Here is a 27,737-nt window from a genome sequence, read left to right as displayed (position 1 = left end):
AATACTAACTTTCTAGGTTTAAATAGAATTTTCTTAATTTTTCAACTTTTTGCTTCCCAGGTGGTGCAGATGGTAAAGAACCTGCCTGCAACGTGGGAGACCAGAGTTTCATCCCTGGGTCAGGAAGATCCCCTGTGGTAGAAAATGGTAACCCATGCCAATATTGTTGCCTGGAGAATTCCATGGACAGTATAATCTATGATGCTGCAAAGAGTCGGACCTGACTGAACGACTAACACTTGCACCTTCACTTCATAGAGTGAGTTAGCATAAAATAATTTTAACTAAAACAACAAAATAATCTGATCTTTACAGTTCACTCTGCCCAATTAAGATGGTCCCTGTAATTGAGGTGGGGATTGTTTCTGACTATAGGATAGTGCATATTCACTGCAGAGAAAGAGCAATTCTGTTCATCTTTAGATAGCTAAAATATTTTAAGACTATATTAGTTAGAGGCATTTTAATTGATGGGATAAAAAGGCAAAAAGTGAGACTTCCATCAAGGTGTTAGCACATTTAACAAGGTTTTTCAAATTTGAGCTGTAATTTGGGCTACTTTGGAGGGTGGGACAATATTATACCAAAAACAAAACAAAACAAACTTTATCCCACAGGAAAAAAATCAAGTTGTAGTTTTAAAAACTCATTACCAATAATTAATAATGAACTCTAACTAAACAATAACAGGTGTTCCACTAATCCCAAACAGAAACAGATGGAAGCACAAATGTTTTATAAATACTGGATACATGCAGAGCAATAAACTTGGCAGGAATTGTTTTATTCTGTAATTGTCAGTCAGAGTCAAAGTCTTATCACTTGCATTTTCTCTGAATTAATATGCCCATATTAAATCTTGTTTCTCATTCCTTATTTCTGAAAATGTGAGCCATATTTAGTGATTTCTCACTTCATCTTATGTACCATCTCACCAAAAAATATAGTATTATTAATTTTCCTTCTGTACACTTATGAAGCTTTTTTTTTTTCTAATGTATCTGTTTATTTGGCTGTGCCGGGTGTTAGTTGCAACATGTGAGATCTTTTTAGTTTTGGCATGTGGAGTCTTAGTTGTGGCATGTGGGATCTAGTTCCCTGACCAGGGATCGAACCCAGGCCCCCTGCATTGGGAGCACAGAGTCTTAGCCACTGGACCACCAGGGAAGTCCCCTTATGAAGCTTTATATAATTTTTTATATGAAACAATGAGCATACCATACATGTTTCCATTCTCCAACTTCTTCCATTTCCAGACAAGAAATAGTGATTTACATATTATTTAACTTCTTATACATTATAGCAATGAACTTTCAAACTCATGAATTCAGGCAGATGAAATAAATTATGAAGGCAACTAGAAAGTCAATGAATGATATTAAGAAATCTATTCTATGGCACTTGGGAATTTTTTTTTTGAAGAGTTTGATTATTACACAGTGCTAGAGATTTGAACTCATGGCTATTTAGAGAATGTTTACATATGACTTTAGAAGGGCTCCTCTGTATGGCTAATAGTATGGGGACTCAGAACAGATCTCTCAAGATATACCACTTTGGCATGTGGATTATTTTGAGCTAAAGGCAATCAAGATCCTACAAGCTCAAGAGAAATTACTGCCCTTCCCTTAACTAAATACAAGTATTTAAATTGGGGATTTTTTCCGGAAAAAGAGTTATTATAGGAGATATTTTTTATCTAAGTGTCCTCATCTGTATGGCAGGATAATCACCCAAGTACCTAAAATCTGCCTTTTTTTTGTATTGTCCTGTGAACTATCCTCCTGTCCTTGAGAGCCCCAGACCCCTGCCCTATTCCATAGCTCAGGGTGGCAATATGTACTCATTTTACCTTTCTGTCTGTGAACCTCTTTGGTATGTGAGATCTCTGAGCCGAGTGTGTAGTTGGGGGCGATTCCTCTGTGTGCGTGTGTGTGTGTGTGTGTGTGTGTGTGTGTGTGTCTAGCAGGGGGTGATTCCTGTATTTATATGTATGTATATCTGTATGTATCTGTGTAGCTGGGGGTAATTCCTGTATGTAGGTGTGTGTGTGTGTTTGTGTACGTGTATAGCTGGAGGTGATTCCTGTAAGTATGAAATTAAATTTTATTTTTCCCTGTTAATCTGTCTCATGTCAAGGTAATTTTTACAACCTAGAAGAGTAGAGGAAAGTTTTTTTTCCTCCCAAACAGCTGGCTTAGTTAGTGAGATAAACTTTCCTGGCTGGACTCTGCTCCCTCCAAGGCTGCTGCAGTTGAGAGATCCTAGGACATCAGACAAGTGGTAAACGTTTTTTGGTCTTTTTTCCTCAATAAAAATTTAATTAGCAGGAGAAATTATTTGCAGAGCCAGTTCATTAGACTTAGTGACTGGAAAATCTGGCAGAGTACTCTTGGTTCTATTGATCCATTTTTTCCCAGAGATGGTCGCTGTTTTTTTTGTTGTTGTTGTTATCTGTCTCTTTTGTCCTATTCTGTCCTGAGAGCTTGTTTGGCTTTATGACCTGTGAGAAAAGTCTCTTTGGTATTTGCCATCTAGAAGGTTGATGTAATTATCTGCACTTGCTAAATCAGTCAAACAGACTAGGATTTAAAGCAGCTGTAGCCAGTTGGTCCTAAGTGCAGATATCAACCGTGGCTTTGACTAGCATCTCTTTGTCCAGGCATGCCCATTCTCAGGGGAGTTTATCATAAGGATCTCAGTCTATAAGAAGCCTTTTTCATAACACCTTGTGAAAAGCTTTTTCATAGAACCTTTGTAGTTCTGTTAGTGCAGGCACTACATCATCCTTACTGCTGTGCAACAAAGGTCTCTACTTTCTTAGACTATTTTGGGGAGTGAACTTTTTTGGGTCTTTGAGGGTTGCATCTCTTTTTATTCTCCTTTGGGGACACTTCTTGCACCTATGCTTAAGCCATAGAAAGTCTAACTGGTTTGAGTCACTATTAAGATCCTATTTTCCAATTATGGGTCCTCTGAATTAGAAAGACTTCTAAATTGTTAAATTTTTAGAGAGCTGTCAAACATGTTTTATTGGTACCTATGGAAAGACCAAATTAAAAAGTGGATACAAAGCAATATAATGGCTAGCCTTAAGAACTCCCCTAATTATAAAAAAAAAGTTTCAAGAAGCAGGTTCAGATTTCCCTTATGGGTCTCACAGATGCTAACAAAAACATTAGGTTAATTAACAAGATAATGAAAAGAGGCTGCAGGGAGAGTCAAGGGACTCTTCCCAACAAGGTGAAATTTTTTAAGGGGTTATTAAGTAAGGTAAATAAACCAAGTATTGAAAGAGACGGAACAAAGAGAACTCAGAAAGAAAGAATTTCGGGACTCATCCCTGCAGGGTGGGATCCTTAGATGGTTATTAAAAACGGGATTGAGGCAGGCGAGATAGGACTGGACCCAAGGACAGCCTCCTCATTTTGAAGAAGGCAGTTTCTAGGTAAGAATAGAGAAAGGGGGGCACCATGCACCAAATGGCAAGAAGTCATACATCTTAACAATAATCACCTGGGGTCCTTGGGCAGAGAAAGAATAGCAGGAACCTCCAGAAAGACAGGAAACCACATTTGGGGGTGATAAGTGACCTGGAGGCAGACAAAGAAAGGTGGGAAAGGGCAGGAATCTCTAGCAGCCCAATGTAACCTTTTGCTCATTATGCTCTCATTACAAAATTTATCCCTACAGATAAGTTCCCATCATGCACTGATGCCAAGACACTCCTGACCAAGACCAAATAAAGATAAAAGTCCCTCAGGAAGGTGGAGCTAGAATGAAAATCTGGGAATAAGACCACAAAATCCTCCCTCCCCAGTGCATATTCTGCCCCTTCATTTCTACACTCCACATAACCAGCTAGGCAAAGCTCAGGGCAGCTACTCACCTAGTAACTGTCTGCTCTCCCTTTGACAGCATTCCATCAAAAAAAATCCTCACTTTGCTTTTTTGACTTCCCTGTCATCTCTGAATTCTTTCTGTGATGAGAGAAAGCCTACCCTTTGGGAACATCTTTGGTGAGAACAGGAGAATTTGGTTAACCTTCTGCCTCCCTTGAGCTCCAGAGGTGCTGCCTGATTTCTGCCAGGTTTCTCTCTGCTTTCTTACTGTCTGTGGCATTTTCAGACCTACTGCAGCAAGGAGTGGTATTGCGTTGAGCCATAAAAGCCACAGGACATTCACCACGAGAAATCTCCCGCAAGAGGATGTGTCAGTCGTGAATAGAGAGAGGTCTGTCCACCGGCCTCGAGGCAATTTCCACGGAGTTTCTGCGCCACAGGTAAAACACAAAACCAGAACACTGCCCCCTCCCCGCGGTTGTCCTTCTAGCGGGTATTATTGGTCCACCCATGCCTGACTATCCTCTCTGCCTCCCTACCTCACTCTATTCTCGCCTCTGCACCTTACTCAGCTGGAAATGGCGAAAAACAAACCTGCCATGCATTTTGCAGCCTCACCGCTAGTTCTCGCACTTTTTACTGTACCTGGCACGTCAGGAAGTTTCCAGCCTGTCCCACTGGCAGCTGGTGACGGGAACCACAGGAGCCTTGCCCTCTGGGTTTACCTTATCCATTATTTGATTAACTGTCCTTATGTTCAACTGTGTGGAAATCTAAAGCGAGGCCTTACCTAGCGGTCAGCGAGTCCGCACAGAGGCCCTGCCGCCATCCCTTCAGGAGCTGCCTCGGGCCACAAGCAGCATAGGTATTGGGAAGGTGCAGAGCTCCGCTTTGCGCAGTGGGGCCCATCCTGGTGGGGCTGTGTAGAGGCAGTCATCATTTGCTGCTATAGCGCGCCTAGCCACCCGGTCTTCCCTGCCACCAGCCCCTCCCCACCACGTCCCGCCCTTTGGGGCGGGGTGGCTTGGGCAGGGGTAGGTAATGCAATTGGCCATGCCCAGGGGATACAAGCCCCAGTGGCAACCCACGCCCCCCCTGCGCTTGCCTCCTCAGGGTCGATGGATTGGGAGAGTCTTCACAGGGCCCTCGGGACCTCTGTCACTTGTAAGTACAGATGTAGTGCCTGGTGCTGCCTGGTGCTGCCCTACCCCGTCCTGGGCCACCTCACATAGCCTTCTGGCAAGAGCTTGGGTGGGGGTGAGGAGGTGGAATTGAGGCCCAGTGGCACTGCCCACAAAAAGGAAGGGAAAAGAGAAAGCTTTAAACCTCCTCCTTTAATGGCCAGTGCCTATTTTCAGAAACTTGTGGCTCAGGCACTAAAGAATCCACCTGTCAATGCAGGAGACACAGGAAGCGCAGGCCCTGGGTCATGAAGATCCCCTAGAGAAGGAAATGGCAACCCACTGCAGTATTCTTGCCTGGGAAATCCCATGGAGAGAGGACCCTGGAGGGTTACAGTCCATGGGGTCTCAAAGAGTCAGACAGGACTGAGCAACTAAGACTTTCAACGCCCTTTTAGATAAAAGATGGTTCCCTAACTAAATATGTCCTAGATTGATAAGGATGTCCATTCCAGGGGAAGATACCCTGGAACAGAAGGATTAATCGTTGAACTTAGAATCTGTAGAGGAGCCTTCAGGAAAGTTGCTCATCCTAGGTACCACAGATTACAGGAAGGACACGGGCCCCAGGATGCTGGGGTCAGCAAGACTGCCATGGGTTGAGGGGAGAGGGTAGCTAACCCCCATATTGGCTAGGGTCGATTCACTAGATGCACAGGGAAGCCTGGAACCAGTCCTGTCTTAGGGAGCCCCCATGGGACCTTCTAAGGCTAAGGCTAGTGCTCCTCTATTATAGGAGCACTCTCGCCCTGAAGGAACTATGGGAAACACCTCCTCCATCCCCAAGGACTCACCTTTCAGGTGCATTCTGGGTCACTGGGATAAGTTTTCTCTAGATTCTTTAAAATTAAAAACACTCATTTTCTTTTGTAACACAGCCTTGCCCCAATGTAAACTTGAGAATCATAAGACCTGGCCAGAGAATGGAAGCCTCAACTATAACAGTATCCTACAGTTAGATATTTTTGCAAAAGGCAGGGAAACTGGACAGAACTTCATTACATTGAGGCTTTTATGGCCCTTAGAGAGAACCTGAAACTATTCAAGTCCTATGTTAGGGAACCCTGCCAATTGGGACCTATTCAGGCTTCACAAATGCCTTATTTATTGGCACCCCAGGAGAAACACAAGCTCAAGATCGACTACTCAAGTCCCAACTCTTTTGCTATCTTCAGCCCCTCTCCCACCCAATAAACCTTTTTACCCTTCTGTCCCATGCAGTCAGAGCTTCTTTGTCCCCTCTAGGAAATAGCAGGTGGGCCTCAGGAAATTACCAGAGTCCACATCATCCGAAGGGTCCTTCTTGTTATTCGCATCATCATAGCTCAGCTTACAAACATTCACTATCTGATACTATGAATGCCATTGCTAAAGGTACTGAGTCATTTGACTGTTGTATCTGTGCCCACAACCACACCTCCCCAGAGGACCTAAGTCTTTTAGGAGTCCCTGCCTCCTTGAGGAACCTGATGGAATTAACAGCAATATATGCTGGGTTCTCATTTACCACCCTAATTTTCATTAATCACAGGTAGGTGACAGACACCAACCAGACTGCTAATATCCAATATGTGGGGAATATCACTATCTGATGGAAGAATCTAGTCACTGAAATAAAGAAAACTGAAAGTCACAATAGAAGCATAATAATCAGACAAGGCCAGAATAGAGATTAGATAATATTCTAGACTATTCTAACTATTAGTATGCTTGTGAGTTTCAGTTTTGAGAAAGCAAGGGAATTACAAAAAAACATCTACTTCTGCTTCATTGACTATGCTAAAGCCTTTGACTGCAGGGATAACAACAAACTATGGAGAATTCTTAAAGAGATGCACATACCAGACCAGTTTACCTATCTCCTGAGAGACCTATATGCAGGTAAAGAAGCAACAGTTAGAACTGGACATGGAAAAACTGATTGGTTCCAATTGGGATAGGAGTATGAAATGGCTGTATATTGTCTGTGTGCTTATTTAACTTATATCCAGAATACATCATGTGAAATACCAGACTGGATGAATCACAAGCTGGAATCAAGATTGCTGGGAGAAATAACAGATTATATTTGAGAAATAACATCTCAGATATACATATGATACCACTCTAATGGCAGAAAATGAAGAGGAACTAAAGAGCCTCCTGATGAGGGTGAAAGAGGAGAGTGAAAAAGCTGGCTTAAAACTCAACATTCAGAAAACCTAAGATCATGGTATCTGGTCCCATCACTTCATGGCAAATAGAAGGGGAAAAGTGGAAGCAGTGACAGATTTTATTTTCTTGGGCTCTAAGATCACTGTGGACAGTGACTGCAGTCATGAAATTAAAAGACGCTTGCTCCTTGGAAGGAAAGCTATGACAAACCTAGACTGTATTAAAAAGCAAAAAGCAGAGATGTCACTTTGCAGGCAAAGGTCTGTATAGTCAAAGCCTTTGTTTTTCCAGTAGTCATGTATGCATGTGAGAGCTGGATTATAAAGAAGGGTGAGAAACAAAGAATTGATGCTTTTAAATTGTGATGCTGGAGAAGACTCTTGAGAGTCCCTTGGACAGCAAGGAGATCAAACTAGTTAATCCTAAAGGATATCAACACTTAATATTCATTGGAAGGACTGATGCTGAAGCTGAAGCTCCAATACTTTGGCCACATGATGCAAACAGTCAACTCACTGGAAAAGACCCTGATGCTGGGAAAGACTGAAGCAAAAGGAGAATGGGTGGCAGAAGATGAGATTGGTTACATAGCATCATCAACTCAATGGACATGAATTTGAGCAAACTCTGAGAAACAGCGAAGGATAGATGAATCTGGCGTGCTGCTGTCCATGGGATCACAAAGAGTTGGAGGTGGCTTAGTGACTGAACAACAATAAAATGTTTACTATAACTAATAACTATACTCAGATATAGTCCCATTTCTCCCTATTAATAGCAGCTGTATTGAAACCTGAGATGCTTCAGGAACCCCATGGCTTCAGAAAATTCCAATTTCGAACGATGATGCAGGAATTTCAACCTATCCTGCCTGAAGCTGAGAACTATCCACATACACTGCACAAGGTTGCTGCCTCCTTCTGTTCCCCACTTTCCATCTCCAATACTGTAACATCACCAATACCCCCATCTCTGATAGATACCAAGGAGATCTGCACCCAAAGGCAGAGACAATGCCCACACTCAGCTTGAAGCAGTTACGGAAGATGGACTATTGACCCTTTGCTCCTTAAAAGATTTTAAGGGTCCAGACTCCTTGAAGGGGGAATGTTAGAGCAGGAAGAAAGCTAGATACGAACAGAGAATGGGGTACATAGGCCAAAGGGCAGTAAACCATACATCTTGTGAACAGCACAGCTACTCAACTTATACTATGTGTTCTCTTTTTAAAAGTATAATATCCCTTAGATAAATCCTCGCTTTGCTTTCTTGAGCTCCTTGTCTCATCTCTGAATTTTTCTTCAATGAAACAAGAACGAACTTTCCAGTAACACTCATGTGTAGTCATTAGGCAAAAAGGCAAAGCCACTGAGGAAAGGCATCATCAACAAGAACATAAATTAGACTTTGACTAAACTTTGTGATATCTAAATAGGGAACCCTGATCATAAAACCCACAGAGCATGACCAAGCATGATCAATAAAAATGTCCAGGCTTCATATGACCACTATACAAGATTCCAGGTGTAGTACTCAACTGGTAACGGAAAACTTAAGGGAAGATAGCTCTCAGTATGCGTGTGTGGTGGCTTCACGAACCAGTGCACAAGAATCAAAGCTGATATAAGTAAATGAGATAATCACCTCACATCCACTTTCTCATCAATGAATGTGTGCTGTGCTTAGTCGCTCAGTCGTGTCTGATGCTTTGTGACCCCATGGACTGTAGCCCGCCAGGCTCCTATATCCATGGGGATTCTCCAGGCAAGAATGCTGGAGTAGGTTGCCATGTCCTCTTCTAGGGATTGTCCCAACCTGGGGATTGAACCAGGTCTGCCACATTGCAGGTGGATTCCTTACCATCTGAGCCACCAGGGAAGCCCCATCAATGATTATTCTGCACCTAATAGAAAAAACTCATGACTATTCAAAGGTTAAGATGAAATAAAAAGGGTAATCAGAAAACCTGAGGGGCACTCTTCACTCGCAAGCACACCCACATCCTTTTCTGAATGCATATTTTAGCTTAATAAACAGTTTTCTTGTTTCTCTTTATGCCTCTCCCTCTCTGTGTTTTCCTTTGCATTCCTTGTCCAAAATTCTTTTTGAACAGGTAGAACAATACCCTGAACCTTTAATAAAGTCATCCAGCATCAGGATGAATAAAACAGATATTGATATGATTACCATAAAGGTTTTCATATAGCTACCAAAGGATGGGTGGGCCCGAATGTCCCCCCCTTTCATCCAGCAATGTTAAAGAAATCCAGACAAGCTCATCTGTTTATCCCAGTTTGGAGAAATTAAAAAAGCTGAAAGGCAGAGATTACAGTGAGAAATCTGATCAACAATCACTAGGGGCAACCAGCCAGTTAATCAAATTAAAGATTGACAAAGGAACCAGGATTCCTTGGCTTAACCCCTCGCTGGGGACCCAACACCTTCTGCAGAAAAGTGACTCAAATGGTCTGGGGATACAAAACATAAGTTTCCAGGAAACCCTCGATATGGGAACCCCATGAACTGGTATCAATATCCACTGGTAGAGCCTCTGACTCAGGCTATAATTAGATTGAAAGAACACAGAAATGTAAGAGTTGATAAGATTATAAAAATGTGAATGTTTAAACAAGCTTTATATAAAGAAGTAATGGCAACGTTACCTGCATGTTTTATGGGAATAGATATTATGTCTGGCTGGGAAAACTTCCCCTACCCAATACTGTAAAACTAAAATTTATTCATGAAATCCTAATGGAAGCTATAATTAGTAACATAAGAGTTAATGGAATTAAGATAAAAATTTATAAGAGAACTGATAAATCTGAAAAAGCTTTATATACCGTTATTATATCTCTTTCCCCTGACTGTATTATGGGGATGGACATTGTATCTCACTGGGGAATGTTTCCTTTACCTAGTTTTGTAAAACAGAAAGCACATAAATCTGCCCTTCAAGCAATATTAATTGGACGTGCCAACAAAACTGCCTGAGCAGAACTTATAAATATTTTTATTTAAAACATAGTTAGAAGTCTCTCTGACATAAAGAAGCAAATTGAGGATGATGTAGTTCGATGGTTGATCAGCCCGTGATCTTACAAATCTTTGTAAAATTGGAAATTCAGTTCTAGAAGAAGTTCACATCCCACCCATTTCTTTTCACAGATCTCCTAACCTCCCCTGTTTAATTCAAAAGTCTTGTAATCTCTGTAGGAACTTGTATCTAGACCATCTCCAAATCTTAATACTCAATTATTTAAAAAATAGAATGGGATTTTAAAATATGAATTGCTATATAAGCACCCTTGCCCAAAATTATTGTTCAAAAATTTTTTTTGAAAATCATACGTTCTCTTTTTAATGTCTATCTATACGTATGCACATTATAGACATGGTATTTTTCTACTTCTGAGTGGTATTACTAAAATTAATTATAAAAGAGTTCAATTTAACTGGCCGAAAAACAAACAAACATAGCAAAACCCAGCACAACATTGTAAAGCAATTACTTTCTAATTAAAAATAAAAATTAAAACAAACAAGCACTATACAAATTAAGCATGTTTTCAAAGATACAGTAGAAACTAACTCAAATGTTTTTCAGGTTCACAGGAGCTACTATAATTTTTGGTAAATAAAAGTTTAAGTTTGTAATTGAATTAATACAGACAGGTCTTTAGAGTTATCAGCATTAAGTACTACATTATTCATTTGTTACCCTATTATACTAAATTTGTCAGAAAAACAACAACAGAAACAATGTAAGATGATGATTGATCTATATGATCAATCACTGTTCTTACTGTACTTATATACATAATTGGGCCAAATTTATTGAAACGACTTATTTTGCAAAGGGATTAGTCTTAATTTGGCTATATTTGATAGACATGAGGATGATTTTACAGAGAAAAATAATGTTTCAGTAATATACTTTCAGTCGCTCAGTCTACTTTTGTGGGTATTAAATTCTACTACTGTCCATTGTCTTTTGAGGTTTTGTTTTCTACCTATAAACTTGACTCCTCCTGAATTCTTCCAGTATTCACCAATATTTAGCAACAATCCTCCAAACTAAGTTTTCCAACTTTTCTTTCATTCTTTTGACTTGAAATCATTGAGGACTAAAACTGCCCATTTTCCAAAGACACGCACACTAAAGTTGGACAACTTGATATAAACTTCAGAGAAATCACCATTACAGCCCATATACAGACAGTCTTCATGCCTGTTGCTAGGGCCAATCAGAAAGATCACTAGATAGGTTCAAACTGCAAACCTAAAAAACTCATCAGATTGTCACTGCTTGTCCCTGCTCCGTCTGAAAGCGCTTCAAGTTGCACATCTAGAAACTTTCTCAACTGGAGCTGGAGTTCAGAAACTGGGTCTACAGTCTACTCCAATTACTAGCCATTATTTTTCTTTTTTTTCCATATAAATGTCTCTTATTAAATATCTTACTGCTTGCACCATAGGCCTAACTTTTGGAGCCCACCTGTATCAGTGCCTCATGGAAAGGGATACAACTTTAACTGAGATGACCTATTTTCAATACTAAGAGACTGGTTCAGAGAGACACAGCAATCTACCAATTCAAATTCTGAACTGGCAAACTTCCTGGGGAAGTTCTAAAGAGGGGAACCCTGGGGATTCAGAACAGACCTCCTCAAGATGTGCCATTTTTGCTTGTGGATTATTTTGAGCAAGGACAACAGACATCCTACAACCCCAAGAGAAACTACTTCCCCTCCCATAACTATCTACAAGGAATTAAACTGGGGGGGGGGGGTGGGTTCACAGGAAAAAAAAGTTATTACCAGAATTTTATCTATGCTATGCTATGCTAAGTCGCTTCAGTCGTGTCCGACTCTGTGCGACCCCATAGACGGCAGCTCACCAGGCTCCACCGTCCCTAGGATTCTCCAGGCAAGAATACTGGAGTGGGTTGCCAATTCTTTCTCCAGTGCATGAAATGGAAAAGTGAAAGTGAAATCGCTCAGTCGTGTCCGACTCTTAACGACCCCATGGACTGTAGCCTACCAGGCTCCTCCGTCCATGGGATTTTCCAGGCAAGAGTACTAGAGTGGGGTGCCACTGCCTTCTCCAATTTTATCTAGGTGGCCCCATCTGTATGTCAGGGCAAACATCGAAATGCCCAATATCTACTCTTTTTTATATTTTCTTGTGAATTACCTTCCTGTCCTTCAGAGCCTTGGGTGCCTATTTCATTTCTTAGTTCAGGATAGCAATATATGCCTCATTGTACTTTTCTCTCTCTGACCCTCTCGTGTATGTAGTCTTCCTATGTTTATGAAATTAGATTTGATTTTCTCCTTTTGAGCTCTCTCATGTCAGTTCAATTGTTATAGTAGCTAGAAGAGCCCAGGAAGGTAAAGGAAAGTTTCCCTCCTCCCCAACAACAACAAAACTCTCCTTAACTCATGAAGAGATGGTTTTACTGCTCCTTCTGATCTTAACACATTGTTGAATTTTCAGAATGAAACAAATGACATTGTGATTACAAAACTGCTAACATCTCTCACTGACTGGATACCACACAGTTATCTGCTTCTTGCGATTTTCTTAGAAATTGTATTTTGTAATCAATTAGTAGCTCCTACAAATAATTTTAATTTAGTAGCTCCTACAAATAATTTTAATTCAGCAATACGTGAACCGTGAACTTCCAGATGTTCAAGGTGGTTTTAGAAAAGGCAGAGGAACCAGAGATCAAATTGCCAATATCCGCTGGATCATCGAAAAAGCGAGAGAGTTCCAGAAAAACATCTATTTCTGCTTTATTGACTATGCCAAAGCCTTTGACTGTGTGGATCACAATAAACTGTGGAAAATTCTGAAAGAGATGGGAATACCAGACCATCTGACCTGTCTCTTGAGAAACCTGTATGCAGGTCAGGAAGCAACAGTTAGAACTGGACATGGAACAACAGACTGGTTCCAAATAGGAAAAGGAGTACGTCAAGGCTGTATATTGTCACCCTGCTTATTTAACTTCTATGCAGAGTACATCATGAGAAACGCTGGGCTGGAAAAAAACACAAGCTGGAATCAAGATTGCCGGGAGAAATATCAATAACCTCAGATTGCAGATGACACCACCCTTATGGCAGAAAGTGAAGAAGAACTAAAGAGCCTCTTGATAAAGGTGAAAGAGGAGAGTGAAAAAGTTGGCTTAAAGCTCAACGTTCAGAAAACTAAGATCATGGCATCTGGTCCCATCACTTCATGGGAAATAGATGGGGAAACAATGGAAACAGTGTCAGACTTTATTTTTGGGGGCTCCAAAATCACTGCTGATGGTGATTGCAGCCATGAAATTAAAAGACGCTTACTCCTTGGAAGGAAGGTTATGGCCAACCTAGATAGCATATTTAAAAGCAGAGACATTACTTTGCCAACAAAAATCCGTCTAGTCAAGGCTATGGTTTTTCCAGTGGTCATGTATGGATGTGACAGTTGGGACGGTGAAGAAAGCTGAGCGCCGAAGAATTGATGCTTTTGAACTGTGGTGTTGGAGAAGACTCTTGAGAGTCCCTTGGACTGCAAGGAGATCCAATCAATCCATCCTAAAAGAGATCAATCCTGGGTGTTCATTGGAAGGTCTGATGTTGAAGCTGAAACTCCAATACTTTGGCCACCTCATGCGAAGGGTTGACTCATTGGAAAAGACCCTAATGCTGGGTAGGATTGGGGGCGGGAGGAGAAGGGGACGACAGAGGATGAGATGGTTGGATGGCATCACCGACTCGATGAACATGGGTTTGGGTAGACTCCGGGAGTTGGTGATGGACAGAGAGGCCTGGCGTGCTGCAATTCATGGGGTCGCAAAGAGTCGGACACGACTGAGCGACTGAACTGAACTGAACAAATAATTTAAATGGAACAAAGAACACATTTTCTTCAGATGATGGTATTTAGAAACACACACTCATCAACAGTATAGACTCATTTTGTGTGTAAGTAAACAGTTAACTGATATCTTCAAGATTTGCTCTCTTAAAAAAGCAAAGTATAGTAAAGTTTCTTAAACTATCACAGCTGAATAGAATAGGCAACAGTCTGCTACTTAAAGATTGAGTTAATGGTGTATAGAGACAGAGACTTGTCAATGTTGATACATACCCTTTATGTGGAATGCTTGCCCAGACAGGCTGTGGTGAAATAAATGTATTATAGAAAAAAGTACATTGTTTTGCTTCTATTAAATGCTCTATCAACAACTTTGTAAGTTTGTTACATAATTGCAATTTTAAATGTATGAGCCCTGAAGATCAAATGAAGTTCAATGATTTGCTGAAGGTCCAATGCTAAAAAGGAATGGAGTAAAGAATGATATCTCTACTTGTGTCCAAAGCTCTCTCTTTTCACTACATTAAACTACCTTCCTCAGTGTTTCCATCTAATTTTATTATGACACTATCACATATGTTAACATTACTCATTTTTACATTTTTACAAAATGAGTAATTGTATTTTTCACTATTTTTCTCCTTATTTCAGTTTCTAACCCAATAAGAAAGTTAAAAAAGGATAAGAAAATATAAAAGAAAGTAAAGGAGGAAATTAACTTGAATAAGGTACTAAAATTAACTAAATTTTCCTGAGAGCTTAAGTTCTCATGATCTTCTAATTTTCAAGGACCTAGATGTTTCATATATACATATTTTAGATATAACATGCCTGTTTGTCCTTATACGCATGAATTATAATTGTACATTTTAGAAAGATTTCTATAAAAATAGTGAAGAAAACAAAATGCAGTTTGCTTTAAACAGTCAGCCTCAATTATTCTAATGTAAATTCGTTCCTTCCTTAACAATGCTATCTTCCTAGAAATGTTTCCCCAAACATGAACATAGTACTGTCAGTTTTTAAATCTGAAAAGACAGAGTACAAGCAATTAAGTTACTAATTCTTAATTAAGATGTTAGTAAAGAATCCCTTGGGGATTCCCAGGTGGCTCAGTGGTAAAGAATCTGCCTGCCAATGCAGGAGGTAGGGGTTCAATTCCTGGGTTGGGAAGTTCCCCTGGAGAAAAGAATGGCTACCTACTCCAGTATTCTTGCCTGGAGAATCCTATGCACAGAGGAGCCTGATGGCCTATAGTCCATGGGGTAGCAAAGAGTCTGACAGGACTAAGCAACTAATACTTTAATACCACTGTAGGGTTTACTATGGGGCTTCCCTGATGGCTCAGTGATGAAGAATCCATCTGCAGTGTAGAAGGTGTGGGCTCAATCCATGGGTCAGGAAGATCCCTTGGATAAAGAAATGGCAACCCACCCCAGTAGTCTTATCTGGAAAATTCTATGGACGGAGGAGCCTGGCAGGCTACAGTCTACAAGGTCCGCAAAAGAGTCAGACACAACGTAGCGACTAAACAACAACAAAAAGAACTCCTTTGTATACTCTGGGCAACATTTAAAGACAGGAGAGATGATAGATACATTCCTTTAGGTAAAAAGACTTCCCCAATGCTTATTAACTCCAAGGTTGACTGTCTCCATCAATAGTAGTTCTCTGGAGCGTTAACCAGGGTCATTTGCAAGTGAGAAAATCAAAAAGTTTTGAAAAAAAGATTCAATATTTGAAATATGATGGATTTTAATATGTATTCTGTACACTTCTTTAAAAAAGAACGCTTTCATTGTCACAGGTCTTTTATTCTAAGTTTGCTGAGACTAAGATGATTCAACCCTTCACTTGAAGATATTACTGAAGATATTAGCATTTTTTGTACATAAAGATATTAGTACTTTTTTGCTTTCAACTGACTTCATTTGCAATAGGTCATGCAGTCATAGAAAGTAAAATTAAATGCCCTAATGGTAGTTATTACTTCTGGTTTTTATTGGTTTACTCTAAATCTACACATGCATTATGCAATTAAAAAAAAAAAATTAAAATAACAGTTTAGTACATATAAAACAAACGATCTTGAAAGCAAAGACTGTTAAAACAGACAAATACAAGGATTATTTGGAATACCTGGTTTTAAGTCCCCATGGACAAATATGTCAATCATATATCGACAGAATGCATACTGATCTGACAAAAGTAGAAAGAAAAAAAAAATCAATGAAAAAATGTCATCAATACCTTTCTTTTTTTCTAGGGAGAAATGCCTTACAAAACAAAGTAGCATAATTCTATTTTAGTTACTACAATATTTTATGTGAAGGAATAATTTGCACACATATGAACAAAAAGAAATAATAATAAACATTTTTCTATTTATTCCATATAAAAAATACCCTTAAAAATTGAAACACACTAGTTCATAGTGATATTATAGTGGTTGTTTTTAAAAATCAAAACCTTTTTCATCAAATTTATTATCAGTCATCATATTTAAGCAATTTTTCTCATTGTTTGCATATATACTTCCAAATAATGGAACAGAAGTTTCACAAGAAACTTGGAATGTTTTATCAAATACTCACTCCCAACCCTTCACTTAATTGTCTAAATGAAGCTGCAGAAAGTTTCTTGAAAAGGAAGCATGAGGGTTAACCCCTTTGCAACCTGTCAGGTCTTCTACATGGAGATTCTCTTCAATTAGAAGAGTAAATTCAGGAGAACAAACTTAACAGCTCCAAATAGTACCATTCTTAAGGTAACTGATTGGGTAATCTTTATTAGAGGATCATCTTATAATCTTGATTAGTTTATGGTCCCTGGGAAAAGTCAAGAATAGCACAGATTTGAGCTTTTAGGGCAGACTGTCAAAAAGAATTTCAGAAGTTCTGTTTTGTTTCCTTCTAAATTAAAGACATTGCACTGAACTTTAAATTTTCACATAACTTTAGATTCTGCTGAAGTCATTCCAATCCAAATTTCAGTTGATGCATCACTGCCTAAGCTATACTGTATCTTCTTTAAAGCTTGCAGATTATTAAATGAATCTTGTTCACAATGATTTACATTTTAATGTTTTTAAATAGGCATCTTATTAATTCAATAAATCCAAAGGCAGCTTTAGTATCAAGAGAGTTTATTAAATTTATACAACATGACATACCCTTAGGTGTTTTAAATTATGCATTGATATATGAAACCTATGAAATAATGAAACGTTACTATATAAATACCCCACAAAAGGATTTTTGTAAAATTCATTGTTTTTAGAGTTTTACACTATTTTTAGAGTAATCCATTTTATTGTGAGACTCTACTAGGTATTTGAAAAAAACAAATGCACCTATTGCAGAAGATGTAAAAATATAATTCTTTTCATTAGTATCTAAATGAGTAGGCCAAAACTCATCAAGTTTCAAAAATTTGCATGGATTTTAACTGTTGAAATCAATCAACAATCACCAGTGAGGTGGGTAGTGGGAGGGAGCTAGCTCTCAGATCAGTCCAAGAATGTGTTCTTGGATGTACTGACAGTAATAACAGGGGATTCTTATCCCAGGACCAGGTAATCCTATGATACAGCAGAGAAGATTAAGGTATAGGGTATTTTCCCTTTTCTGGGTATAACCCTTTTCCTTAGTGAAATTGTAGAGTGAGCCATTTGACTCTAAGATGAAAAATGCATTTCCCTTAAATTGCAAGCTTGAGGTTGGGAAGTGAGAATTTACTAAAATTGGCAGGCTTTCCTCTTTCAGTAGCTAATGTGACTGATCATTTTAGATGTGTCCTTTCTACATCTCAAGAAGTGGTTCTCAAAAGGCAACTTAAGTACAAAAAGATGAGGACTTTGTTAAAATGCAGATTTCTTGGCCCAGTCAGGCCAAGAAAAACAACCCTCAAAACAAAAACTCTACAATTCTATGGGGTCTGGACCCTAGGAATAGGCATTTTTAACCAACTTCCCAGAGGAATCAGATTAGACCATACTTTTGGAATAACTAATGTAAAATCACTCGAAATTTCTTTTTTGACATCATTTCTAGTGTCTCTAAAGCCCTCAGCAACAACAATGGAGAAAGTATGTATCTTGGAAGTATAGAATGCAGGGACTTCTTGGAATTTGAAGGGTTTGGACACCCCCCAAATGAAATATGGTGCTTGGCCCCAAGCTGTGATAAGTTGTTTTGTATACATAACAGGTGGACTAGTTTATTGAATTAACTAAAATCTTCATGCTTCAGAGAGTCTTCTTTAACTGAATGCTGACAGTGTAATGAAGCTATATGACGTATTATTACCTAAGTAAAATGTTTATTTCTTATGCCACTATTGTCTGGATCCAAAAGTCATTTATTTAATTAATGCACCAGTAGTCCTACAAGCTTCCAATTTGAAGAAGAAAATCTCTTATGAGCTCAAGAAGGTTAATTTTTTTAATCTAGAAAATTATTTTGGTTATACCACATAGGAGGTTTCTATTATATTTAAATGATGCTGTGATGTTGCATTTTAATGGCACCAGCATATCAAGAAGATGAAAGAATTTTTACAATATTTAAAGTTAAGAATTTTTTGTGGCCACACTTTGTGGCATGCAGGATTTTAGTGTCCCCACTAGGAAAAGAACCTGTGCCCCCTGCAATGGAAGCATGAAGTCCTAGTCACTGGACCACCGGGAGTTCCCCAAGTTAAGACATTTTAAATATTTTAAATTAAGATGTCCCTTTCCACCTGTCCTGTGTGTTGACCTTAACAGTGTGTAAGAATTCTAGACAGGTATATGTTGGGCAGTCCCCAGTGTGTTTGCTTCACCTGTCTAAGGATAAAGCAAAACCAGGCCATCCTGAATTTGGAAACTGCATTTTACAGAAATGTTTCTTTAAATCCAACTCAAATGTTAAAACGGGTCATTTTTTTCCTAAAGAAAATCTGAACTGTTCTACCATTCTTTCAGTGTTATGTGACAGTAATCCACATAAGGTAATTTTATATCTCCTCATCACTTCCTAGTATTTTTTTTCTCCAAATGAACATCTTTCTAGGAATACCACATGCTGTCCATCTCTCCCCTTCCTGATCCTCAGGGAGCAGTGATAGATGTCATTCAGCTGCTGCCTTGTTGGTTGTTCCCTGTGGAGTAGCAGCTGAGAGAAAATGCATTCAGGGTGCAGAATGTTAACAGAAAAGAAATTTTAGAAAACCTCTAATGAGAGTGGGGCATATGTGGTCTGGTGCTCTATGGCAGATTCACATTAGCTACAATTTCTCTGCCTGCCATGAATAGTTGTTTAAAAAAGTGAGAAGGAAGAAAAGAAAGAGTGAGCATAGCAGTGAGGAGATTTGATTTTTCCTTCCCCACAAATTTGCCATAGCCTATGAGAAAATCAGAGAGCAATGCTTGATCACGCTGACCCTTCTTATCTTTTTTTAATCAGATTGGTCCATAAAAAACAGATTATGCAGCACATAAGAGTGTGTTTTAAGTTTAGAATAGCATGTACATATATATAAATCTTATTCCTGATGCTTTAGAAAAATATAGTGTTTATATATACAGTGTTAAAAATAACCATGTATGAATATGTATGCATGTATACTATATAATTAAATAATTTGCTACACATAAAAATCTGTGTCCAGTGAATAAAAGACCTATAGAACCTATTTATTTAAAAAGCACTATTAGAGATCTATATGCAAGAATAAATCAAATTCATTAGATCTAACTCAAGCTAAGCAAATAAATAATCCTTTGCCTAAAGGAGAAATAACTATCTTACTAAATCAAAATCAGTATCAAAGCCACCTCACAAGTAGATAATTTAGAAAGCACTATGTCTTTATCATGGTTGAGTTAAAACTATAATGCAATTATTTTAAAAACAAATGCTCTTAAATCATAACTTAATTTCTTAAATGATATATTTATATATTTGATAAGCTTTTAGAGATAAAGTTTCCATTATTTACCTAATAATACATTTACCTAATTGAGATGGCAGCTTTTCTCAATAGAGAGCCTGAATTTAGCAAAGGCATTTGTTTAGCTGATAAAATCACATTTGTGCTTTTATTTCTAACTCTTAAGTGGTAGTTGAACATCCTTTTAATAGATAAATAGCTCTTTAATGTGAAAATGAAATTAGCAGATTGAAAATGGAAAGGTAATATAATGCTATCTTCAATAATTCTGGTTACTGATAGGAATAAAATACAATATATGTGACCCAGAAAATAGATATCATTTGGAAATATTTTAGTGATGAATCCTCAGCAATAGAATATGTACCCCAATAACTAAGATACTAAAAATGAACATTGAAAAGGGTATTCATATTCTTAGTTGCTAGATGAGTATTTTGGTAATCCCATATATAAATGGAATGAATTTTTACATGCTGTATATATGGGCAAAAAATAAAAATATGCTTGGTACATTTAATCTGGTTTCATGTGATTCTTCTTAGTGTGTGTGATTATTTTTTCTTTGAAAAGACAATCTAAAATGCAAAGTATTTTAGGATCTTTATAATAATTTTAAATAAGTATATCAGTGAATCAGAAGATTAATTTTCCTACCACAATAAAATAGTCCATTCAAAATATTTTCTCTTTATTTACTATATTTTTCCTACCCAAAATACTGCATAAAAAACATACAGCTTTGCTAAAGATGATAATTAATTTTTTAATTGATTCAAGGCAATATAATCATTTTTAAAATTGAAGAAAGGCTTTTGGGCTTCAAAGACTTAATTTCACTCATGTCTCCTGCATTGTAGGCGGATCCTTTACCAGCTGAGATGCAAGGGAAGACAAAGAATACTGGACTGGGTAGCCTATCCCTTCTCCAGTGAATCTTCCTGACCCAGGAATTGAACTGGGGTCTCCTGCATTGCAGGCAGATTCTTTATCAACTGAGCTATCAGGGAATCCTCTTTAAATATCACTTTCAAATAAAATTACTTAAATACAAAAATTAGTGGGTTACTAAAAAAAGAAACTTTTCTTTCTTTTTTATCCTTTTCAAAATATATTTTCAAAAAATATACCTTTTCCTTCATATAAACAAACATTTCCAAATATTACTTTTGCATTCAGGGAAAAAAGTGATTCAAAGATAAAATATGAGAGTGGATTACAAAGACAAATACCATAGTATACAATTTCACCTTTATGTAGAATCTAAAATAAAAAGAGCATGGTTCTCAAATTCCATATCTTGCACCTTATAGTAGGAAAATTTACTTTCAGTTTCATTGTCCAAATAGTTTATTCAGTAACAACATTTTTAACTTTTTAAATGCAAATCTTATAGAAACAAGTCCTTAACTTTAGTCCTCAACTAAAATTATTAGAACTATCAGAGTAAGGAAAAAATTTTAATGTTGAAAAAACATTGATAGGAATAGTCTGTACAGAGAAGATCCCACAGTTTGTGTGGGGAGACTCAAGACTGTGTACCAACTTGCAACCAGGAGTGGACAGATTCAGGCAAGGAAAGATTCAACAAGGGCTGGAGATGTTTGACAATAAGGTCCTCAGCAAACCTCTTAAACCTACACCCTTTTATGTTTACAAATACCTTTCTTTAAAGAACGTCAAGCTTACATTCTACCTCCATTTAATTGCTCTATTTCTGTGAAGTATGGATGTAAGTTTGACGTCAGTCTTACTGAAAAGCAGCACTGTATGTAAGATACAAAGCTTTCCAAGGTCATAAATTTAGTCACTGGACAACATGGATTTAATAATTTAATGTATCTTCTGAATTATGTGCTCTTGCAGAGGTACAGGAATGTATGGATACTTTTTCTGATACTTTTTCTATATGATTTGAAGATATACCTTTTAATAAAATTGTTGTCTTTTTCCTGGATGGTTGTTCTTCAAAGAGTACACAAAGGACAAAGAGTATGTGTCTTTTAAATAATTTCAGATACTAACTCAAATTATCTTTTAAAAACGCTTCAACACGCATCTTTAGATATGTGAACACAGTTTAGCATTTCTATAAATAAATTTTAATTCCCCAATTATTGTTATTTCCTTTCAGGTATATTCACTTATACACATCTTTTACTCCCTTCTAAAGTCTGATCTTCATCTTTTTCAATTTTTAATTTCACTGCCTCTGTTTCTTGCCCAATACTCTCTTAGAACCTCTGGCTGCCTCCTCTGAATGTTTACCTTTCTGTTCATGCTTTGAAGCTGCAGCACCTTTCTCGTCCTTTTTAGGTTTGGGTGATGTTTTCTGTACTTCTTTTACTTTAGTAGCTGTTTGCTTCACCTTCTCCTGTTTCACACCTTTCACTTCCTTTTTAATCTTTTCTTCAGTCTTTTCTCTAGTCTTAGCTTTCTTCTCTTCTGTATGGAGTTAAATAAAAGTTTAATTATATAAATAAAAAAAATACATATTTTTAAACCAATGCAGCATTTTATCTTTCATTAATTATTAAGAACAATTTTGAAAGAAAGAGAAAAGAAAAACAAATTAAAAAACTGTGTCACTGACATAAATTGTGACTATTATTTGACTTTTATACAGCTTATGAAGTGGCATGTTAGAGTACTAAAAAAATGTTAACTTGAAAGTTGGACATTTTCTTAATTTGTACACAAAAACATTACTTTTTAGGTAGTCAGGAACTGAGCATATCAAAAAGGAGGCATTTGGGTTCTGCAGGGCAGGTATATACAGACATGCTCACTGAAAACCCATGTCTGTACCAAAAAGCCCAATGAAAGAGACCTTTTAAATGGATATGATCATTTTGTTCTACAAATGAACTACCTTCAAAGTCATTCAAGAAACTAAATTTTCAACACAATAGTTTTTAAAGATAACTATTGTGAATGTAAATGTAAAATGATTTGTACTGGTAATGAATATTACAAACAAAAGAATAAAATCCATTAAAAGATAACTCAAGAGACATTCAGTCTTTAATGGTTTGACTTTGAAGTAATGGAAAGAAAGTAGAAATTAAGATGTCAGCTCCTGCTTATCCTGTGTCAAAAATAATAATTCAATTGTCTTTTGAAGCCTTTGTGTGTGTGCTAAGTTGCTTCAGTTATGTCTAACTCTCTGTGACGCTATGGACTATAGCCCACCAGGCTCCTCTGCCCATGGGATTCTCCAGGCAAGGATACTGGAGTGGGTTGCCATTTCCTCCTCCAGGGATCATCTCAGCCCAGTGATCAAACCCACATGTCTTATGTCTCCTGCATTGGCAGGCAGGTTCTCCTAGTAAACAGAAAGGGCTATAAATTAGAATATATATGAATTTTGATTTATATTCTATATATTCATATTCTTAATTTTATATTAGTACATGTATTTGGAGGAAGAGGACTAGGAATGTGAACTAATGAGTCTGTGAATCTTTCACATTTTTTTTTTTAAAACAACAATAGTATAGTACATTTGGTAAAGTGTTTATAATAGATGCTGCATATAGGACATTATTTACTCTATGGGATCACACATAATCCTTGACTTCATAGTAAGTCTACTATAGTGCTGGACTCTGTCATTTGCCTATGTAATAGGTAGACTTTATTGTCATTCATGTTGAAGAATTTGATGAAAATATTATAATCAAGTTTCTTGACTTTGTACAGTAAGCAATAATTTGAGACTAAGACAAGATTATATTATGAAGTCCTACAAGGAGAAGAATAAACATGATAAAACATCACTTTGCTTATGAAACCAAAATAATCTGTGGTTCTACATTTAATTGAATGGGCTACCACCTCCCAAAGTTTCCTCAGAAACTTTGCAGGGAGATATTGATGTTGTGTTAGAGGTAGAGGGATATTTCTATGATCAAATAAATTGGGAAACATTAAGCTAAACTGCTTTCTTTTCTATGGAATTTCTCAAAGCTAACGTGTATTAAAAGTCTTCAAGGAGGTAGATTATGCTATCCACTGTTTCCCAAAGCTACTGACCATAAAACTCTCATAGAAGAATCACCCAATTAATCCACAAACTTCCAACATCTTTGTGGCTTTTGTGACTACAATCAACTGGGGATTGTCTTCTATTCCCTTTAAACCTCTAAGCCTCCTTTACTGCTTTCTGCTGCTTCCTGTAGCAGACACATACATTGTTATGACTGAAACCAACAGCTCTGTCCAGATGACTTTAAGTCAACATTGATTCAGGACCCCACAGAAAATATTTATTAGTCTCTGCCTGGAGTAGAAGTTCCTTTGAGACGGCCAACACACCTCTAAGTCATAGAATTCACATATGATCACCTAACAAACACTTCCAGAGAGCCTATCATGGCCTGGGTTCAAAGCCAGTTGCCAGAGCTCTGAAGATCAGCAGATTTCTATCTGAGGAATGTCACGTAAAAGCATGTGACACCCAATTAAAAAAAAAAAAGGAAACAAAACAAAACCAACCCTTTGATATCTAGCTTCAAAAAACAAAACCCAAAACCCTTTGATATCTAGCTTTATTATATCTCCTCTCATAGCATCTTTCCAAAAATTCCTTTCTCCAACAGACTACTTTCTTTTTTAAAAATTATCTCCTGTATTCTCTATGTGTCAAATATTGCCAGCCTATATCATCTGTATGTTCCATATTTTACAAATATATAAATCCCTTGGTGCTCAATTCATATGCAACAAATGACTCTGCCTTTAGAATTAATCATTTATTCACCCGAGATTAGATTTGTCTCAACTTTTATTTAAACACACATGCTATACCCTACTATTTATCTTGTATTACAGATGGCTTTCACATATCTGTCTTCCCTATCAGACTGAGAGAAATTTGAGAATAGGAATTTTATATATATATACATATATATATATATATTATTCATTTTGTAGCAACATAACGTCTAGCACAGTACTTTTTTCAGAGAAAATGAAGAATAAATGTTATAAATGAACAATTTTGTTTAAGAAAACAGTAAATTATCTTCAGATAACGTATACAACATAGTGACATATAGGTTACATATGTAAATATGTGTTTAGAAATGGACTTGACCACAACCTGGAAAATCTGCCAACTTGTTTTTTATTTGTACTTTTATATGTGTGAAATTATTATTGTGGGTACCTTAAATGACACCTGATCACTTCTTATAGGTAGCAGCTGACTTAAACTTAGCTTTGTAATATGAAATTAGACACAGGAAATTAAGTTTTGCTTTTAGTGCCATTATAACTTACAAATGAACACAGGTCATTTTCTTAAACATAAGACCACATCTAAAACAAATTCATTTTATCAGTGGTTTTTAAAGTATAAAATAACAAAATGTTCTCAATTTTAGACATTTTTAATGATCTTCATCTTTGAAACAGGATGATGCTGTGAAAGTGTTGCACTCAATATGTCAATATCCACTGGATCATTGAAAAAGCAAGAGAGTTGCAGAAAAACATCTATTTCTGCTTTATTGATGATACCAAAGCCTTTGACTGTGTGGATCACAATAAACTGGAAAATTCTGAAAGAGATGGGAATACCAGATAACCTGACCTGCCTCTTGAGAAACCTGTATGCAGATCAGGAAGAAACAGTTAGAATTGGACATGGAACAACAGACTGGTTCCAAATAGGAAAAGGAGTACGTCAAGGCTGTCTATTGTCACCCTGCTTATTAACTTATATGCAGAGTACATCATGAGAAATGCTGGGCTGGAGGAAGCACAAGCTGGAATCAAGATTGCCGGGAGAAATATCAATAACCTCAGACATGCAGATGACACCACCCTTATGGCAGAAAGTGAAGAAGAACTAAAGAGCCTCCTGATGAAAGTGAAAGAGGAGAGTGAAAAAGTTGGCTTAAAGCTCAACATTCAGAAAACTAAGAGCATGGCATCCGGTCCCATCACTTCATGGGAAATAGATGGGGAAACAGTGGAAACAATGGCTGACTTTATTTTTTGGGGCTCCAAAATCACTGCAGATGGTGATTGCAGCCAAGAAATTAAAAGATGCTTACTCCTTGGAAGGAAGGTTATGACCAACATAGATAGTATATTAAAAAGCAGAGACATTACTTTGCTGACAAAGTTCCATCTAGTCAAGGCTATGGTTTTTCCAGTAGTCATGTATGGATGTGAGAGTTGGACTATAAAGAAAGCTGAGCACCAAAGAATTGATGCTTTTGAATTGTGGTGTTGGAGAAGACTCTTGAGAGTCCCTTGGACTGCAAGGAGATCCAACCAGTCCATCCTAAAGGAGATCAGCCCTGGGTGTTCACTGGAAGGACTGATGGTGAAGCTGAAACTCCAATACTTTGGCCACCTGATGCAAAGAGCTGACTCATTTGAAAAGGCCCTGATGCTGGGAAGGATTGGGGGCAGGAGGATAAGGGGACGACAGAGGATGAGATGGCTGGATGGCATCACCAACTCAATGGACATGAGTTTGGGTGGGCTCTGGGAGTTGGTGATGGACAGGGAGGCCTGGTGTGCTACGATTCATGGGGTTGCAAAGAGTCGGACATGATTGACTGAACTGAACTGAACTGAATGTTTCTTCACATTAAAAATAAAAAATGGATGAGAATGCAACAATGATGTGGATATAATGTGGAAAATGCCATAGAAGTAAAGCAACACCAAATTTATATTTATTTTTATAAAATTAGATAGGTATCCTTAAATTTTGTGCTGAAATACTCTTCCTGATCTTTCTCAAAAACAATTTAACTGACATCCGCATTTAGGAGTTCATTAAGGAACAATGAAGCAAAAAGTATTGTCATGTTCAAATCACCCAGCTCAATTTAGGAAGACATTTAATTTATGACTTTTGTCAAATGGAAAACAAAATAGCCTAATCAAGAGAATGACATCAGCATATTTGATCCAATTTTGGAATACCCATTAGCAATCTGTACCAGAATCAAAATATCTTAATCAAAGAAGGGAAATCACATTATGCAATAAACACACTAACATATCTTTTGGAGTTAGGGAATAACCTATATCAACTCTCATTCATTAAGGAAATGCCAAATTTTAACTTTCTCTCACCTACTTATATTCTTATTAAAGTATTTTTGATTTTTGGTAGGCCAGGTTGACTTACCATGGCTCCCAAAGATTCCTACTTGTATAATCTTCATCCTTTGAATATGGACTGGCCTAGGAATTTGATGCTAACCAATAGTATGTAGTTTCCATGGTTAGTTTATATAATATTGCTATTTCTGTCTTACTAGGTGACTCTTTCTCTTGCTGAATTTGATGAATCCAGCAATATTGGTGAGACTCATGTGGTAAGAACTGAGGATGGCTCCTGCCAATAGCCTCCCCAAAAAACTGAGACTCTCTCAATTCAATAGGCCTTGAGGAATTGAATCTTGCCAAAAGTCATTTAAATGAACTTGGAAATAATTCTTCCCAGCTGAGCCTTCAGATGGGACTACAGCCCTGTCTGACACATTGGTCAGTCTTGTGAGACACTGTAAAGCAAAAGACTGGGCTAAGTCATGTCCAGATTCTTTGTGTAGTAATTTTTATACATCAAGAAATAATTAGTATTAAATAAATATTTGTTGAAGAAATAATTGATGCTTGAAGAATTTTATTTAATTAGCTTTGGAAAGAATACTTGATTTATATTCAGTTCATTTGGGGTTTTGTCTTAGTTCAATTACTGACTAGTTTTCAATCTGACCAAATTGTT

General features: G+C 37.5%; 1 protein-coding gene and 1 non-coding gene across 51 annotated transcripts in view; both read right to left on the bottom strand.

Annotated features, from left to right (window-relative positions):
• Window positions 1-27,737, bottom strand: part of TRDN (triadin) — a 408,839-nt gene that overhangs the window by 248,788 nt on the left and 132,314 nt on the right. For 44 of the 50 annotated variants that reach the window (XR_014065592.1, XR_014065597.1, XR_014065600.1 and 41 more), the window contains exons 8-9: window positions 22,250-22,426; window positions 16,190-16,249 (exon numbers count right to left, since the gene is read on the bottom strand). Coding sequence is in view for 41 of the 50 variants with exons in the window: in XM_081530502.1 (XP_081386628.1) it covers window positions 16,190-16,249; window positions 22,250-22,426 (237 nt within the window). In the remaining 9 variants the exon portion in view is untranslated. The remainder of the gene's footprint in view (window positions 1-16,189; window positions 16,250-22,249; window positions 22,427-27,737) is intronic. The other 6 variants (XM_081530518.1, XM_081530523.1, XM_081530526.1 and 3 more) reach the window with 1 other exon arrangement.
• On the bottom strand, window positions 1,095-1,167 carry TRNAG-CCC (transfer RNA glycine (anticodon CCC)). Its single transcript has one exon. It is a non-coding gene; the product is annotated as a tRNA-Gly (tRNA).

This window comes from Giraffa tippelskirchi, chromosome 9, assembly GCF_054371585.1.
Source record: "Giraffa tippelskirchi isolate mGirTip1 chromosome 9, T2T-mGirTip1v1.2.pri, whole genome shotgun sequence".
Lineage (NCBI taxonomy): Eukaryota > Metazoa > Chordata > Mammalia > Artiodactyla > Giraffidae > Giraffa > Giraffa tippelskirchi.
Note: the sequence above shows the minus strand (reverse complement) of the source record. Positions and strands in the feature narration are given on the sequence as shown.